The 18,703-nt window shown below is 36.4% G+C and overlaps 3 protein-coding genes across 4 annotated transcripts; 1 reads left to right on the plus strand and 2 right to left on the minus strand.

Annotated features, from left to right (window-relative positions):
* Window positions 1-8,614: 8,614 nt before the first annotated feature.
* On the plus strand, window positions 8,615-10,104 carry atp5mf (ATP synthase membrane subunit f). Its single transcript, XM_084419610.1, has 4 exons — window positions 8,615-8,690; window positions 9,537-9,644; window positions 9,755-9,871; window positions 9,979-10,104. Exons 1-4 carry the CDS (start codon window positions 8,675-8,677, stop codon window positions 10,005-10,007), a joined length of 270 nt encoding a protein of 89 aa, XP_084275736.1. The 5' UTR covers window positions 8,615-8,674; the 3' UTR covers window positions 10,008-10,104.
* Window positions 10,105-10,457: 353 nt separating this feature from the next.
* cpsf4 (cleavage and polyadenylation specific factor 4) lies at window positions 10,458-14,889 on the minus strand. Of its 2 annotated transcripts, none has more exons than XM_084419593.1 (8): window positions 14,270-14,889; window positions 14,072-14,122; window positions 13,836-13,988; window positions 13,390-13,485; window positions 13,061-13,154; window positions 12,897-12,969; window positions 11,091-11,267; window positions 10,458-10,985 (listed from the first exon to the last, which is right to left on the minus strand). In XM_084419593.1, the coding sequence occupies exons 1-8, from the start codon at window positions 14,370-14,372 to the stop codon at window positions 10,917-10,919; spliced, it is 816 nt and encodes a 271-aa protein (XP_084275719.1). In that variant the 5' UTR covers window positions 14,373-14,889; the 3' UTR covers window positions 10,458-10,916. The 2 variants fall into 2 exon arrangements, with proteins under 2 accessions (XP_084275719.1, XP_084275720.1); XM_084419594.1 differs by having other exon boundaries at window positions 11,091-11,264; window positions 14,270-14,666.
* Window positions 14,890-16,073: 1,184 nt separating this feature from the next.
* On the minus strand, window positions 16,074-18,680 carry bud31 (BUD31 homolog). The gene is made up of 4 exons (XM_084429325.1): window positions 18,472-18,680; window positions 18,109-18,231; window positions 17,855-18,021; window positions 16,074-16,261 (listed from the first exon to the last, which is right to left on the minus strand). Exons 1-4 carry the CDS (start codon window positions 18,563-18,565, stop codon window positions 16,211-16,213), a joined length of 435 nt encoding a protein of 144 aa, XP_084285451.1. The 5' UTR covers window positions 18,566-18,680; the 3' UTR covers window positions 16,074-16,210.
* Between the last annotated feature and the right edge of the window lie 23 nt (window positions 18,681-18,703).

An 18,703-nucleotide genomic window follows, 5' to 3' on the forward strand; every position in this document is an offset into this window, starting at 1 on the left:
GTCAAATGACCTGCCAAAGCAACAATGCCCTATAAATGGGAAATTAACTTTCTGTTTCATATTCATGACAAATAGTATATCACACACTCATTCTGACTGTAACCATGTAAAAGAAAATGTCAGCTGAAAACTTTCTCTTTCAGCTATTAATTCAATCAATATTATTGAGGAAGGTTGCAAAATTCAGACACATGCAGGATGCTTTATTATTTACCATTTAGCAATGAAATAATACACTTTGTGTATGGCTGAGCCCAGCAACATTAGTTAAATGAGTCCGTTATTAGCCTGGATGTTCTGTTTCCCAGTGGGAATCTAATTTCCTAGCCAATGTCATTTCCCCAGAATGCTTCTGTGCGTGTGTATTCACAAAGCTGACTGTGCTGTTTCATTACCTCCTCTGTCACCTGCTCTGTGAGAGTACAAAATGGCTCAAAGGCATTTGCCCAAAAGGCATTTTCTACTATTTGAGTAAAAGGATAATAGCATTGTTTGCTGTAATTTGTCTTTTACCATGTGCAACTTTACAGAATGCATGTTATAGTGTCTGTTTTATATATAATTTTTTATTAAGACATAAAATCCCGGACATAACACATCAAATCGTATTAAAACAAGGTATTCTGAGTCTCATATTCACCCAGTGCATTATTAGCATAACGATAGGTATATATTGTTCATAATTCCTGACATAACGATTTGTAATTTCATGCATTTATCTGTGCACTCTTTTTCCCATTACAAAAAAAGTCCAAAACAACCATATCAGCCAGCGCACCCTCAACAAAAATGTACAGACTGCCTCTTGAAAGTCACCTTGTACAATTTTTTTAATGGAATATTGCAGTATTTATTATAAATTATTCATTTGTGCACATTATATATATATATAGTGCAATGAATACACCCATGCTAAAGTTGACTAAAAAGAGGAATAAAAAATCATATTTTGGAAATTGAACTTAATGCCTTAATTTAAAAAATTAGGAAAAATCCAACCTTTAAGGACACCAATTTTCTTTGTGAATGAATAATGTATCGTAAATAAATAAATGTTCTTCCTTAAAATACATGGTGCATAAGTGAGTACACCCCTATTATGTATATATGTTAAATTCCCATAGAGGCAGGCAGATTTTTATTTTTAAGTATAAAAAAAAAAAAAAAAAGTAGGATACTATGCATCCTGATAAAGTTCCCTTGGCCTTTGGAATTAAAATAGCACCACATCATCACATAGCATTCACCATACCTAGAGATTGGCATGGGGTACTTTCCATAAGATCATCTTTTAATGCAAATCAAACTAGCTTTTAGGCTAACTGAAATAAAACCATGCCAATCTCTAGGTATGGTGAAGGCTATGTGATGATGTGGGGCTATTTTAATTCCAAAGGCCAAGGGAACTTTATCAGGATGCATAGTATCCTAAAAAATAAAATAAAAAAAAATAAATACTTAAAAATAAAAATCTGCCTGCCTCAATGGGAATTTAACATAGGGGTGTACTCACTTATGCACCATGTATTTTAAGGAAGAACATTTATTTATTTACGATACATTATTCATTCACAAAGAAAATTGGTGTCCTTAAAGATTGGATTTTTCCTAATTTTTTAAATTAAGGCATTAAGTTCAATTTCCAAAATATGATTTTTTATTTCTCTTTTTAGTCAACTTTAGCATGGATGTATTCACTTATGCATAGCACTGTATATATATAGTGCCTGGTTTTCTCCACACATACCGCTTAGAATTTTAGAATCTTGGTCTCATCAGACCAGAGAATCTTATTTATCACCATCTTGGAGTCCTTCAGGTGTGCTTTCATGTGTCTTGCACTGAGGAGAGGCTTCCGTCGGGCCACTCTGCCATAAAGCCCCGACTGGTGGATGGCTGCAGTGATGGTTGACTTACTACAACTTTCTCCCATCTCCCGACTGCATCTCTGGAGCTCAGCCACAGTGATCTTTGGGTTCTTCTTTACCTCTCTCACCAAGGCTCTTCTCCCCCGATAGCTCAGTTTGGCCGGACGGCCAGCTCTAGGAAGGGTTCTGGTCGTCCCAAACGTCTTCCATTTAAGGATTATGGAGGCCACTGTGCTCTTAGGAACCTTAAGTGCAGCAGAATTTTTTTTGTAACCTTGGCCATCTGTGCCTTGCCACAATTCTGTCTCTGTGCTCTTCAGGCAGTTCCTTTGACCTCATGATTCTCATTTGCTCTGACATGCACTGTGAGCTGTAAGGTCTTATATAGACAGGTGTGTGGCTTTCCTAATCAAGTCCAATCAGTATAATCAAACACAGCTGGACTCAAATGAAGGTGTAGAACCATCTCAAGGATGATCAGAAGAAATGGACAGCACCTGAGTTAAATATATGAGTGTCACAGCAAAGGGTCTGAATACTTAGGACCATGTGATATTTCAGTTTTTCTTTTTTAATAAATGTGCAAAAAGTCAACAATTCTGTGTTTTTCTGTCAATATGGGGTGCTGTGTGTACAATAATTAGGGAAAAAAATGAACTTAAATGATTTTAGCAAATGGCTGCAATATAACAAAGAGTGAAAAATTTAAGGGGGTCTGAATACTTTCCGTACACACTGTATTTCCACAAACTAAGGTTTAATGTAGTAAATCACAAGACAGCAGAACAGGTAGCAACACACACTAAAATGTAACGGAGATCGGACAAAGACTGACAGAACAGACGGAACTTAAATACAAACACAGATTACACTGATTAACAGAACACAGGTGATACAGATGATGATGATTAACTAAACACAGGTGATACATCTGAACTAAATGACAGTAACCAAAGAAACGAAGGAGTGGTGGGAAAAGAACAAAGGAAACCAGGAACCAATCAAAACACAAACTTAAAGTCCAAACAAGCACTGACACTTGACACTTGGCTTGTTCGACTTGAACCGGCGCTGCACAGACCGATCGGTGAATGACATCAAAGTACCGCAAGAGCGAATAGAAAGTAGACGGCTCCTTATGCTTTTGAATTGCTCTCGCGGTACTTTGATGTCATAAACCGATCGGTCTGTGCAGCGCCGGTTCAAGTCGAACAAGCCTACTGTTTCACTGAGGGGCAGTTACACGACACCATTTTCAACTAAAAACGGAAAACTTTTTATGCATTTTGAACTGTTTCGGGGGCCTGAAAATGCACGGTTTTGATAACGATACTATTATCGTCCCCATGTAAACAACAAAAACAAGAATTTACCTTCTCCTAAAAAATAACATTTTTATCAAGGTAAAATCTACATACAGTTCCCAAACAAAAGTATTGTTTAGTGTAAAACATGTTGAAGATTAGCGAACAGGCTTTCAAATCATTAAATTAACCAATTTCCTCACAAAAGCTGTTTATTCATCGTAGTGAAGCCTCTCCTCAATTGATATCCATATAAAAGGCCTCTTGATCCTTCCCTGCGTATACCGCCAAAGCCGAAGTGTTAGCTTTAGCTGTTAAGCTTTTTGGCTAAAGGTTGCAGGCTTACCTTCCAGGTGGCTTTGGTGTTTCTTTACAAAGTGACATCGTCAGGGAAGAAAAGACCAGAACAGAAAGATTGTAACTTCTGTTTTCATGTCCACTTTAAATACATAAAACAAGACAGATTTAGGTCCAGAGTTCATCTATGTGCTAGCTGCCCTCTAGCTCAGTTTTGAGTTGATCGCTTCTTATTCAGTTAAGTGCTACTAGTAGGGCTGCTGTTTCAGCATATGGTGCTGCAGGAGACAAGTGATGATCCATATCATGCAGGAATAAGATAAGACTGGAGAGTAATGAGATACGGCTCAAACACTGCCTTCATTAATTGCATTTACTGTTGGGGTTTGTAGCATGAGCTACCTTGATAAACCAGAGGAAATGTTCTCATAACATGCTATAAAAACAAATCAATATGTTATATTTTTAAAGCTTCAAGTTAATAGTTATTCCAACAAAATATACATAGCACAAACCCCAAATAACAATTCTATGCAAGATAAGATACATTTTATCTGAACCACAATTATATAGCTATGATCTCATAAACAAGCCATTGAAGATGTAAATCAGATATTGATAGACACACAGTGCTTAACTGTGTGCGAGTAACAGTTGGCATATTGTCAAATAGATAAATAAAGAAAAATATGATCTGTTTCTAGAACTTGCTCAGTATTAATAGTGCCTTCTGCAGCACCTTATAGTATTATTTGCAATGTATTTTGAATGCCAATTGTTAAATCCTGTAACTGCAAATTTATTTAATGACTTTGAAACAGTATATCATGCTATTGTGATTTTAGATCTTATATTTGCTTTACTATGTTTTATTATTTGAACATTAAAGGGTTTTTAAAAAGCCCATTAAAGTCATTAAAAACATTAAAAAGTTGCGATTTTCTAAGCCTATATGGCTAGGAACTACTCTCATTCCGGCGTAATAATCAAGGAACTGTGCGGCCGTACCATGGGTGCAGCAGGCGTAGTGATATGACGCAGCGCCTGAAAATAGGTCTAATAGGTTAGACAAACTTAGTCCCGGTCACGTTGGAAGAAGTTACTGAGCTGGGGACTATTTTTAGGCGCTGCCTAAATTTTACAAAATATGGTGTAAAAACATCTGAGTGCTGCCCTCTTCAGGTTGAACAGTGGCTACTGCAGTTGAATTTTCCTATTGGAAGTTGTGGTACCCTCTGACGTCAGAGGGTACCAGCTAACCACGCCCTTGCCTACAGAGAGATATGTCTCAGATGCACGCCCCCTCTCCACTGGGCTCTGCCTACTTTTCCAGCATTTTTCAAATATTGCCAGTGGGTGGAGTCAGGCTCTGACCAGGGGTTTAGTTACCCTTTAAATCTCACAATGGCATCAGGAGGTGGCCTCCAAACAGACCTGTGCCTAAAGTCAAGACACTGTGTCCCTTTGAGTCACAACATTTCACTTGGCGGCCATCTTTGAAAAGCCTCTCGGGCAGCTATTTCAGTCATGGAAGTACAGCTCCTATCTCTTTTAATAGGAAAACATCGAATTCTCCAAAGCTGTTCACTTATCTTATGATTGAATTTCCTATTTGAAATCACCAATGAAATCTGACAACAACTGTCTAATCATGACACCCCACCCCCCACCCCCCCACCCCCACCCCCACCCCAGCATTTTTCTACCAATGCGCTTGTGCAGTCATAAGTCTCAGAACACAGAGAGAACAAGTATAGAGAACAAGAGAACAATGTAAACACTGCAGGATGAATTTAAATCATGTTCCAAGAATTGGAATTAGATACGAGGGTGTTAAGGAGCCTAATAGCCTCAGGGAAAAAGCTGTTTCAGGGTATAAGTCTATGTAATAATATCATGTGAGATTGTGTGAGGGTTTACAGGAGGTGGCATTTATTGTATCGCAGGCCTTGTGCATGCAGAATAGGTAATTACTATAACAATTATTTCTTGCATATGTAATGAGATTGAATATTGTAAATGAAAAATCATTATGCTATACATGTTAATTCCTATCATGACAGTTATTGCAGATATGAATATATAATGCAAAACATAATAGTCTCTCTTCTCTGCCATGCAGACAGATTTTTGATATATTGTCAAAAGCAATTAGCTTGTGAGACATGCGGTGAGGAAGAATCACCTGGACACACTTCAAGGCCTTAATTTTATTAAAACAATCAGTGTAAACTGATCTCCCTCGACAGCACTTGTAAGATTAAAAACGTAGGCTGTGTTCAGAATGCAATACCATATTACTGAATACTAGATGGACACAAATACATCAAAAAGTATTTCATTACAAATTACAAATACTTACTCATTACTTACTAATTTGTAATTTGAAAATACAAACAAAATTTACAGTCTTTTGAAGAGCGAGAGTAACTGTGGAGTTAGATACAAGTAAGAGTATAGAATCTCAGAATTTCATTGTTTAGTGCAGAAGATGCGCTTTTAATGTACATGTTGCCATATACTGTCATAATAAAAGATCATTACGCCTATAAACACTATATTTGTAATATATAGTTCTCTCTCTGCCGACTGCCATTATCAATCTCTCTCTATTTCTTTTTTAAACTCTTTTTTAAAGTTGTGAAAACGCTGTTGTGGCGTTTTTCTTTTGCTACTTGAGCAAATGGGAACACAAAAAATATATTTTTAATGTAGTCATTCACTGCTATAAAAGTTTACCCAACTACGACCACTTCCACTTCTGAGAAACCCGTAAATGTTAACAGGGTCAATAGGATGTGTCACGTCACGTGATTTTCTTGCATCTAGCCAAAAACTGTGATAGGCAATTTGGTAGTCCTATTCGTATTTTATATGTCTATGGTCCTATTAAGCCTGGTGATGAAAGTTAATATATGTGAAATAAAAATATATATTTGAAGTATTTGACGTATTTTAAATACAAATTACAGAATATCTGAATTATCTGAATACTATACACTGTATACTGCCTACTATTTAAAAAAAGTAAATAAAGCCATAATCCCACAGTAAATATATAAAATAGTATGCTATAGTATGCGATATGACTTTGTAATTATGCATGTTGCGACAAGTTATCATTTTGAAAATAAAAATGGTTATTGAGCATTTTGAATCAGACATTTACATTAAGCAGACTGAATGAGTCAAGAAAGAGATGTGAAGAGGATATTGAGTGGAAATGGACAAGTCAATGGAAATAGCAAGTCAAGTTCGGCACATTGCATTGTGGGATACAGCAGTCCATGCAGTAAGGTAAGGTCATTTGTGTACTGCTTGTTTTGGCAAATGGAAGTCATCCGGGTATCCTTAAATTTAGAAAACATTCTAGTACACATACTATATACGGGAGGTCTGCAGCAGTAGTACGAGTCAGTATGTTCAAGAAAGAAAATAAAGAAAATAAAGTTAGAAAATCCACTGGCACACAGAGAACTCAACTCATATATTCTCTATCATTCCCATGGCAGATAAATGAGCTAGAATAATAACATTCTTTCCATTACATCATTTTCCTAATCATGAGGATTATTAACTTGTTAAATTAGAGTCTGGAATTGAAATTGGCCTGATCTTCCATCTGTTAGCAGACATTATGGATGAACTAATAAACCCGGGTCTCTGAAAACATAGATTAGAAATAATATTATTTTAAAATGTAATATGTGTCCCATGGCAATAATAATATTTGAGGAGTAAACATATGGATAGTGAAAATCAGCGCAGACAGGAGAATAATGAAAACCAATATAATGTAACTGCACGCTGGACAGTTCTGAAAGACTATGAACTGATGCATCCATTTGATGTGACTGCGGCACCATCTTAATTAAAATCTCAACATTATAATTCTGACGGGGATTTTTATGGCAGAGCACAGTAATGAATGACACTTATGCCTTTGACCTCCTGTCTAATGCATCTTCCACAGTCTCTCTCATGTCTCTCATTCTAATGAGATCACCATGACAGACTTCTCTCTTTCTCACTTACTGAATGTTATTGAACACTAGTGCAAAACAATAGTGAGTTAAAGACAATAATCAAGCATTTTAATAGTAACAATTCATTTGATTAAAATTAATAAATGTATATATAGTCACTATGGTTAAACCATCATTTAGGCTACTTAATTGTTTTTCTTTTACCATCATTTACTTAAATGTCACAGCGGAAAACAAATCCATGTAATATAAAGGATATTCACAGTTTAAAGTATATACATCTTAAATACATTACCTGAGATCTACATATCCACTCAAAGGCTTTCAGCTGCCATGAAAGCTTTTGGTCTTCTGCCATATACAAATAGATGTATGTGCACCTAAAGGCAAATGGCTGTTACGGAATGACTTTTTACTCTGGGCCTTCAATTAAGGAAAGAGGCTGTAAATACTGTTTTAGTCATCTGTATCATCTGTACTGTATGATAAACGTAAGAAAAAAAATCCCGACACAACGCTGAATCATCCCATTTTGTAATGTTGCAAAACAAATATTACTATTAAGTTATTAAGCGAGTTTGGCATACAGTTAAGTGCACTTGCCTATGAACATCCCTAAAACAACTACCTGGTTTTGCAACAATAAATTCAGTGTCTATATGTCTCTGTTGCTCAGAGAGGATGATGCTTTTGCCTAAAACCACATAACCACTGCAACAAATCCAGTCATTTTCTCTCTGCATAAGTCTAAAGACGTGTGCAAGTGTTCACATTATCAAAACCAACAAGTAGGTCTGATTACTTGCCATTAAGCACATGCTTACCACCAGAAAGATGCAGTATGTGATTTGATGTGTTTTCATCATTGCCTGTTTTACAAACAAGTGCGTATGCAGTAATGTCTCCCTCCAGTGGTAGTAGCCTATATTAACCAGAACAAGAAAATAATATAATATAATTATTTTAATTTGCGTGTTTTAGATGCTTAGATAAGATTGTTTTCACGTAGCCTACTGTTACAGTCATTATTCCAGAAAACGTGGTATTTTATCAGCGTATTTACTTTTGTGTAGGCCTTTTTGATCGTTTAGCACCGCTCTTCTATCCAGCGGTCACATGACCTGGAAACCCCGCCCTACATTTTGCCCGTTGACGTCACTTCATTTTACTCCCAGCATACCCTGCCTGCAGCAGCCATCATCTTGAAGTTCAGAGCAAGATGGCGGATAAACCAGGTATGGCTGAATGGGAACTGCATAGTTGAATAATGTTTCTCTGTATTGCGTTAAGGTTTTTACAGAAATCGTGCTGTTTTATTCATCTCTGTGTCTGAAGACAAATGGCGTGGATGTTTATGATGCCGTTTGTGCGTATAGTGACGCTGAAGGCCTCGATGCAGGCAGACGCGAGTCATGTCAAGGACTTTCAGTAACATTGGATGCCTGATTACCTTCATGACTGAATATAATGTCCAGGACATGCAAATCCTCCCGTAGTGTTTTGTGAGATATTCGTTAGTGAATCGTGCTGGTTTGTTAATGCGGGAAAAATACAATTAACGTTACATAATGCTGAACTACTATATGCTGTATTGAACTACTGGCTGACAGCTTTCACTCAAGAGTAATAAAGCAGCAGCAATTGTTACATTTTGTGAGTTAAGATTGTCATTGTGTCTCATTGACTCATCTCACATTCTTCAGAAAATACCAAAATAATTTAGTAACTATTAATATTAGTAATAATAATATTATTAAATAGTATTCTCTTTCCAAAAAGTATTGTAGCATTACCAAGGTTTTCTATATGTTTACACCATGGTACTGAATAGTCACCAAATAGTACTGAAACCGATAGTACTGTAATATTTTAAAAAGAAAAGTGTTTTTTGAGTCTGCTTTGGACTAATTTGAAAAAGGGCATTTTGCATAATCTTATTTTACTTTTTTTTTTAAACAATTTTTAAGTTTCATTTGGATGCACAAGGAAACTGACTCACTGAGCTGAACAAATAAAACCTAGTGAAATGCCTTGACATTTGTGTTTATTTAATTGTGTTTTTTTCTTTTCTTTTTTCTCAGTTGCCCTTGCCCAGAAGAAGCTTATGGACGTCAAGCTTGGGGAAGTGCCATCGTGGCTCGGAAAAAGAGACTTCACCCCAAATGGACTTATTGGTGGAGTTCGTGGAGGTAATGACTAATGTCGTTTTTTTTAAATATATATTTGAAAAACATCTTTTATCAATAATATTATAATAATTTCTGTTTGTGTGTTTATAATTTCTCTAATCTCATCTCAGGCTATGAGAGATATTACAACAAATACATCAATGTGAAGAAAGGAGGTATTGGTGGAGTTGCCATGTTCATTGCTGGTTACATTGCCCTGAGTTACCTCTGGGAATACGATCACATCAGTAAGTACTAAAAGTGTTGGAGAATCCATAGTAATGTCCTTCGCCGTTGTGCTGTCGTCTAAATTTAGTGTCACTAAGGAAGTGTTTCTTTTCTTGCCCCTCAACAGAGCACGACAGGTGGAGGAAGTACCACTAAAACAAATCCTTCGTCTGCAGCAGTGTGATCGCCACACACCTCTCAGCTTTCTCTGTTTGTGACTGTTGTGACCAAGAATAAAATGACATTTATTTAACTTCGACTCTTTATTGAAAGCATACAAAAGTGTAGGCTGTATGTATAAGACTTGATTATTCACATTTCTTGTGATGAAATAAACATGTATTAAATTGATGGGGGTTAGACTTTTTGTGTTTTGTCACGACTCAGGCGTTAGGAAAGTTTCACTGATTTTGATTACAAATTCAGTATGCAGTCAGTAACGTTGCAACAGATTATTGAATTTTCACTGAATTTTCAAAGCACAAGAATGTGGGAAAAGAGGGACAACATGATCCTCATCCAGACACAAAAGCTATAACAGTATGAATAGTTTGTTATATGCTTCTTGTCATGTTATAAGATACAGATAAAACAAGTCAAAGATAATGCTTTTATAAACTCAAGTTAACCTTTATTGTAATAAGTACAACATCCATTTTTATAGATAAAAAAGGCATGTCAATAGACTGCAAAATGATGTCTCTTCAGATCATCTTGGCTGCTAAATGACACAATGTTCTCCCTAAAGACTTTCATATATTTTCCAAGAATTTCAGCATTGCTTTAAAGCTTAAGCAATCAATATGCTTGTTGCTCCAATACAAAAGAGACTCACATTTCAAAGTATGTGATTCTGTAAGGTTTTGTTTGAAAGAAAAACAAAAAATCAGTAAAAAAGTGGTTTTCTACCTTTCGACTGTGATGCTCTTGGCACGTGGACAGTGAGGTAGAGCCACATTTACATCACTCATCTCTAACCTTTACAGTGAAAGGGTAATGTACTAGGAATCAAATACCTCACTTTGCAAGTTATCACCACATATTGGAGATCCTTTATTCAGAAAACTACTGTCCACTCAAAAACGCCAGGTGTCCTTTTGTGCATTTGTTTGCGTAATGGCCCTTCTCGCCGCACTGGAAGAAGCAAACAGACATTGAGTGTGATTGCACATTTTGAGGGCATCAAATTAATATGGCAGACATAAAAAGTTTATGCATAAAATCAAATGGCGTTCCCACCTTGTAACATGTAACTTGGTCCAGTGGACGAGGACCGCGAGGTCCACCCATGTTGCCGTGAGAATGCATTATCCCAACAACATTTGGCATTCTCTGGTGGTGGTTGTTGTTTATATTGGGGTTGGTTAACTGGATGAGTGAATGTGACGATCTGTTTATGGGCTGCATGTTTTGCTGCTGGAGAGTAAAAATTAAGATGAAACATTAGTATCAAAGTAAGCATTAAAGAGGCCATATGATGTTGTTTTAAAAGGTCATTATTTTGTGCATTGGTTGTACTAGATACAGGGTTCTCACACCTTGGTTAACTTCAAATTCAAGGACTTTCCAGGTCCAGTACCCTCAAATTTATGTGGCTTAATCCAGGGACACATTTGTTGTGTCCAACAACAAACGTTGAGGTGCCACTGTAGTAGTTGTCGTGCGTGCGTGAACGTCATGGCAACGTACAACACAAAGTACCTCACGAGGGAAACGTGCGGATCACGTAACTAACGTAAATCAAGCAAGCTAGTATGCATAGGCCACGAAATGTTGGCTAAATAACACCGGAGGGAATAATATGACATTTTTTCCAGAAAACTTATTGCACAAAATAAATTCAAGCACTTTCAAGGACCTGTATCTATGCATGTTTATTTTCAAAAACTTTCTAGGGCCTTGAATTTTTTTTCTTCCAGATTCACAAACTTTCAAGGATTTGAAGGACCGGTGGGAACCCTGTAGATAGGTACGGAGCCCCGAAAGGGAAACAGTAGTTAAAAAAGTAAGAATGGGTGTAAAAAATTGTCAGTGTTTTTGCATTCCCCTGGGAAACTTTGTGTTCGCACGTAAAACCTTTGTCTTCCCACAAAAACATTGCATTTGTGTGCAAACCTTGAGTTCTTTGAAAAGTTTTGTGAGAGCCTGCAATAGCATTTAAATATATATTTTCCTCTAATTTCATATTTTTTCTATCACCATGTCTTTTAGGGGTTCCATAGAATAGGTAAACAAGCTTTAATGCAACTTCAAAGAACATTATTTTTCACATAATGTATATTATTGTAGCATTTCTATTCCCAGTCTGTCTGAAAAGCACAGATTGAACTCCTTACCATAACATAACGCGACATGGCGATTACACTACAATTCACTGAAGCCTCACATTATTTCTTTGCTCATACTTTTGGGGAGGCGTTATGCTAACATTTCAAATTGTGACAGACGTTTGCGGAAGTAATATCTGGACTTTGACTTTGCGTTTTAGACAGGTCTGGATCGATAGAATAAGGGCCATTTACACTACACCGTTTTCAACTAAAAACAGAAAACTTTTTATGCGTTTTGGCCGTTCATATACACCAAAATGGCGTTTTGGGGGCCTGAAAATGCTTTTGAAAACGGGATTCAAAGTGCACGTTTTTGAAAATGAATACTGTTATTGTCTCCTTGTACACTACAAAAACATGAATTTGTGAAAACGGTGATGCCATGCACATTATGTGTTCAGGCCAATTACTGGCCTGGCATGAATAATAACGCGTTTTTGGACAATGTTGAAGATCCGTGTGAACGGGATTGGTTTTGACAACGTCGTCTGTAAGCGAAAAACGCAAAGTAAACACTTTTCCGTTTTTAGTACATCATTGTAATGTAAACATACCCTAAATCCCTTTTGTGAGAGACTATGTGCTTTGTAACTTTGCAGATTGTATACATGTGCAAACAGATACATTACACACAAAAGGAAGAGGAAAAGATTAAAAATCATCATATGACCCCTTTAAGAGTATTTTGAAAAAAAGAAGAAGAAAAAAAAACTACCTTTTGCTGAGACTGTGCTTGTTGAGGTAACGGTGGTTGTTCAGCCGCACCCATTGGGAGTTCAAATCTTGGGCTAGGTATTACAAAAAAATTATAATTTGGTTATAATTGAAGCAGAAATGTTTCTTTAAATCACATTCACAATTGCAATGACAGATACTCACTGCATAAATTTGCACGACTTGCCCTCTGGGCAGAAGCCAACAAGGTAATTTACACAAATGACTCTTCTTGTGTGTCTGTGTCTGCAATCCGGACCTTAAGGGGGGGGTGGGAGAAATGGACATGTAATATTTTTCGTTACAACAATTCATTTTGAAATATATGTAATGTAACTTTCATTTAAATGTAAATATTAACTTAAACATTCATTTGAAACATCCTAGCTTGATTTAACAGAATTGAATGTAACACAATTTTTTTACAACTTTTTTTAAATGTAATAATATATATAAATGTAAAAATGCAAATATCTGAAAATAAAAAGACTTACCATGCTTACAAAAACCCCTATCATACCATGGGCAATCTTTAATCTTAGATTCTGGGTCAATGTGCAAGAATGGACACTCTTTGTTACTGCACTCCCCTGCACAAAGAAGTTATTAACACTTATTACACAGACAGATGGATGGATGGATGGATGGATGGATGGATGGATAGATAGAAAGATAGACAGATGGATAGATAGACAGACAGACAGATAGATGATGGATAGAAAGATAGACAGATGATAGATAGACAGATAGATAGATAGATAGATAGATAGATAGATAGATAGATAGATAATGGATAGACAGATGGATAGATAGACAGACAGATAGATAGATAGATAGATAGATAGATGATGGATAGAAAGATAGACAGATGGATAGATAGATAGATAGATAGATAGATAGATAGATAGATAGATAGATAGATAGATAATAAAATACGAACCGAATTTAGAGTAGAAATAACATTCAGGCATCTTTGTCATGTCATACTCGTGTAAAAATTCACATTGGTCTCCTTTCTTGCATAAACCTCTAAGCCAGTGCTTGCACACCACAGTCTTTTCTCCACTGATGTGTCTGAAGGGGCACATTCCACCTGTCAAAAGAGAGTAAAGTCAGATCAAATCAGTAAGTCTGATGTACACGTTAAAACCTTAAACAAGAGTTAGGAATACATGCCTTTCATACAGGCAGCTCTCATGAAGAACTCGCATACAGCAGCGCCAGATTCTGGAGAATAACAAGAAAATATTTGTACATATTTGTTATTAAAGGTCTTCTGTTCTAAGCAACATTTATCCAGCAGTTCGTCTTATATGTTACAAATAATTAATCAGAAAACGAAACAAATATTCATCAGTGCTCCAGTTAACTTACTGTCCATTCCTGGAAATGGCAATGGTTGAGCGCCCAATTGTTGTTCTACAGCCAGTTCTAGATCAAACTTGAGGTGATCGGCACAAGCGATTAATTCCTGCATTTTGATATTATATTCTGTATGCTTTTTTTAACAGCAGCTGAAAATCTTTTCGTTATAACACTTTATCGGAAAACTAAAAGAAGACTTGATGGCTAACAACTTATCAGTGTGCCTTTGATCGGGTTTAATACAAGACGTAAAAAGAGAGAATAGCGAAAAAGTATGCAGATGTATTAATTGAGCAAACGATTTTTAATGTAGCGCATGAGTGGATCGGTAAAAGAGATAAACATTGTAAATAAACAGTTGATTTTAGAACCGTCTGCTTCCACAGCGCTGCTCAAGAGTGACCCCTGACCCACGAACTCCAGGCCGTATAATCAATTACTACAGCGTCGAGGTTTCTGGGAATTCAATTTCCTAAAATGAGTAATTTCGCCTTATTAATATCAGAAAAGGTGTGCTAATTATCTACTGGTGATTTGTCGTTAGATGGCGATTTGGGCGACATAAAGAATATACGAAATGCTGATCTTGATCAGTGTGTTGGTTGTTGATTAAAAGGTCTGTTGCAGTCACTAGCGCCATGCAGTGCCAACCAATTGTATTACAAAAGAGTGCTGACAGTGGTGCGGCTGGACAAATTGTACTGGGATTTCAAATTTGAATGTGTGAATCTGAGTTTTAGTCATACATTTATGTATTTCTCCATTTTATATTTTAGTTAAGAAAATGTAGCACATAGCTGAGGAACCGGAGGAGGAATTCTATTTCAGCTTGGCATGTCCATTTTCATTCGAGTATTTTGAACAGATAAGGATAAGAATTAAGTCACATCCACTTCTAAAAATGTAGCTATTCATTTTTTTTTTTTTTTGATAAAAGGAATAACACCCACTCACTCGTTAATAAATTATTCTTAAGCTGCAAGGAACTGATGTAAAAACGGAATCTGTATCATCAGTAAACATTTTTCAATAATATTAGGGACATTTTAATTGGCTTTCTGCAGGTGTTAGCTGAGGGAGTAGGCAGTTCCAGTTCCAAAAAAATTAAGTACTTGTAATAAGATTGTATTGTTTTTTTGTATGTTATTCTCACAATGGCAGTAAATTATTCACAATTAATTAACTCTCCCTACTACTTCTTTTTTTATCTTTTAAATGTTCCTTTCTAAAAAATAAAATAAAAGTCTAACTTATATATTCAGAATGTCTTCCAGGTTTGTGGAAGTCCACACACAGACCAGCCACTAGTCAAGTGCCTAACACTGAAAACTGAGACCCTCACAGCATGCGATTTACTGAAATCATTTCACTTTTAAGTTTTCTCAAAATTGCATATCTAATCAGCTCCTAACAAACACATCCATTCTTTTAATTATCACGCAGTCAGTCATTTAACCATGTATGTCTTGGGAAGGCTTTTGTCTTTCAAACACATTGAAATGTACAGATTCAGATCTTATCCCCAATTTATTTATTTTTTTGTCAGCTGAACCTCTTTGACCTAATATATTTGATATATAATAACTGATGTCAGTTAATGATCACATGACATGCAGGCAAACAAATAAAATATGTATTTATTATTTTATTTTGATTGATTTTATTTTAAATGTATGATTTAATTACTTAATAGCTTTTCATGAAACTCAACCCCCCCATGCAGTTCCATCACAATCCCTAGTCTGGGAAACCCTTACATTTAATATAATATTTAATATATATGATTGATAAAGTATGAGACTGAACACTGATCCAGAATGATTAAGATACAGCAGTTTAATAATAAAAAAAAATTTCAAAACATACATAAACAATCATTATTTCAATAACACCATTAAATGTATTAAAAATACAAATCAAAGGTCAGTAAGCTGTTTCCCCCCCTCTGCCTCATCCAGAACATCCTCTGCATCCACAGTGAGTGCACTCAATGATACGACCCTAAGACAACAAAGAGCAAATTAGGGACAGTGAAAGAAATGTAAAAAATCTTGGCATACATAGTTACTAACAGGACCAGTGTTTGGTGAAGACAAATGGAAACACTAGAACATCTAGACACAGAAACAGCTTCTTCTCTCTTAAACAGTTAAAGGGTTAGTTCACCCAAAAATTTAAATTCTGTCAGTAATTACTCACCCTCATGTTGTTCCAACTCCGTAAGACTTTCGTTCATCTTCGGAAAACAAATTAAGATATTTTTGATGAAATCTGAGAGCTGGCTCACTCCTTCATAGGCTGCGAGATAATTTCATTCTGCCGGCCCAGAAAAGTTAGTAAAAACATCATTAAAATAGTCCAAGTGGCTCAACCTTAAGGTTTCAACCTCAAGCGACGAGAATACTTTTTGTGCGCAAAAAACAACAACAACAACAACTTCTATATTCAACTATTCATTTTCTTCTGTGTGGGCCTCTGACGTGAGTTCTTCTCACGAACTGAGAAGATGACGCTCACGATCATTTGATGGGAAAGTGTGAAAGGTAAGCCATTCACTTTGCGGCATTGGTAAGGCACTTTTAAGTTTTCTCGTTGGTTTCTCACGATTCGGACATCCAGGAAATGCACACTTTAGAACCATTTTAAACACTACATCGAGACCCATGTGTGTCATCTTCTCAGTTCTCGCGCATGCGTCGTGGCGCTCTCGTGAACTCACGTCAGAGGCCCACACAGAAGAAAATGAATAGTTGAATAAAGGTGTTATTTTTGTTTGTTTTTTTGCACACAAAAAGTATTCTTGTCGCTTGATAAACTTAAGGTTGAGCTACTGTAGTCACTTGGACTATTTTAAAGATTTTTTTACAAACCTTTCTGGGCCGGCAGAATGAAATTACCTAGCAGCCTATGAAGGAGTGAGCCAGCTCTCAGATTTCATCAAAAATATCTTAATTTGTGTTCCGAAGATGAACGAAAGTCTTACGGGGTTGGAACAACATGAGGGTGAGTGATTACTGACAGAATTTTCATTTTTGGGTGAACTAACCCTTTAAATGCCTCCCAAGGCACATGCCTGTAAGTGCAATACTCCAACTGTTTGCACAATATCTTTGTAAATTAATTCAGTCATATTTATTCATATTATTATTCACAATACTGTTAATGCATCCTGGCCAAATCTGCCCCTTGGCCTCTGTCCATCATGGCCTCCTAATCATCCCCGTACACTGATTGGCTTCATCACTCTGTCTCCTCTCCACCAGTAAGCTGGTGTGTGGTGGGCGTTCTGGCGCAATATGGCTGCCGTCGCATCATCCAAGTGGATGCTGCACATTGGTGGTGGTTGAGGAGATTACCCCTTCCATATGTAAAGCGCTTTGAGGTCTCAGAAAAAGCGCTATATAAATGTAACTAATTATTATTATTATTAATGCTTATTCTGACTAAACATATCTGTGTCTTTATACATTTATTTTTATATTTTATTCTTAAATTGTATCATGTCTCGTTATATTTATATGCGTGTACTGGAAGCTTCAATACCAAGGTAAATTACTTGTGTGTGTAAACAAAAAAGCTCTTTCTGATTCTTACCACTTCAAGCTTGCCCTTGGGAACTCTGCATATGCAATTTGTTCCAAAGTTAGTGTCGCGCGTCTGAATGCACCGCAGACAACACAGATTTTCATAACCCTGTTTCTTCCATTTGGCAATCAAGTTTTTGTCTGCATAGCCCTCTTTGATGCAGTAATCATAAAGCTCTGGGAATTAAATAGAAATGAAAAGTGAACAACTTACAGATCTCGAAATAAAACAAACACTACAAAGGCTGAATCTAACTACTATACCTCGACTGATGGCCTTTCTCTTGTAGAAAAGGTCGAAAATGTAACGGCTGCGCTGGTGATGAAGTCGGAAGATTGGCCAAAGAGACTCAACTTTTCGTTTGCCCTCATGTGGCTCGGTTTCAGCTGTGAATGTAAAGTATCTGTTAAGAACACCGTGGAAGACGTGTAAGTTAAACGTGATATTATCTAGCCAATTGCACAATTAAAAAAAGTGACTTCTTAATCTTTTTTTTATGTTTTATTAACGACATACATAAATATTAATGCTTTATTACACCAACGTTCCTTCTGATCATTAAACGTTCCAAATAAACAATCGACTTGTTAGCATTCTGGCTATAGATTGTAGCTTGCTGAACGAACCTTCGCGCATTTTCTGGTCCAGTTCGTCAAGAGTTGGCTCTATGAGCTCCCAACCATCTGGAGGTGGTTTCCTACTTCTTTTCACCTTAGGCATTGTATTATGTAGGTAATATACGATCGTCTCAGTTATTTAGCAACAACGAGCTGATGCATTAGGAACTTTACCGATTTCTGTCGCCAGGCAGATGACGTCACTCGTTTAGGTCCTTATAGAATGACTTGTTACACGAAA

The sequence above is a fragment of the Rutilus rutilus genome (assembly GCF_951802725.1).
Source record: "Rutilus rutilus genome assembly, chromosome: 1".
Lineage (NCBI taxonomy): Eukaryota > Metazoa > Chordata > Actinopteri > Cypriniformes > Leuciscidae > Rutilus > Rutilus rutilus.

What these genes read in the sequence shown, in the direction of transcription:
- bud31 (XM_084429325.1), bottom strand. Translation starts at nt 18,565, where the DNA reads ATGCCTAAGGTGAAAAGAAGTAGGAAACCACCTCCAGATGGTTGGGAG. An exon ending in GGACCAGAAAATGCGCGAAG is followed by an intron (nt 18,232 to 18,471) that starts GTTCGTTCAGCA and finishes TTACATTCACAG; the next exon opens with CTGAAACCGAGCCACATGAG. An exon ending in GAGAAAGGCCATCAGTCGAG is followed by an intron (nt 18,022 to 18,108) that starts GTATAGTAGTTA and finishes TTTAATTCCCAG; the next exon opens with AGCTTTATGATTACTGCATC.
- cpsf4 (XM_084419593.1), bottom strand. Translation starts at nt 14,372, where the DNA reads ATGCAGGAATTAATCGCTTGTGCCGATCACCTCAAGTTTGATCTAGAA. An exon ending in TTATTTCTACTCTAAATTCG is followed by an intron (nt 13,486 to 13,835) that starts GTTCGTATTTTA and finishes TTCTTTGTGCAG; the next exon opens with GGGAGTGCAGTAACAAAGAG. An exon ending in TAGGGGTTTTTGTAAGCATG is followed by an intron (nt 13,155 to 13,389) that starts GTAAGTCTTTTT and finishes CCCCCCCTTAAG; the next exon opens with GTCCGGATTGCAGACACAGA.
- atp5mf (XM_084419610.1), top strand. An exon ending in TATTGGTGGAGTTCGTGGAG is followed by an intron (nt 9,645 to 9,754) that starts GTAATGACTAAT and finishes ATCTCATCTCAG; the next exon opens with GCTATGAGAGATATTACAAC. An exon ending in CTGGGAATACGATCACATCA is followed by an intron (nt 9,872 to 9,978) that starts GTAAGTACTAAA and finishes GCCCCTCAACAG; the next exon opens with AGCACGACAGGTGGAGGAAG.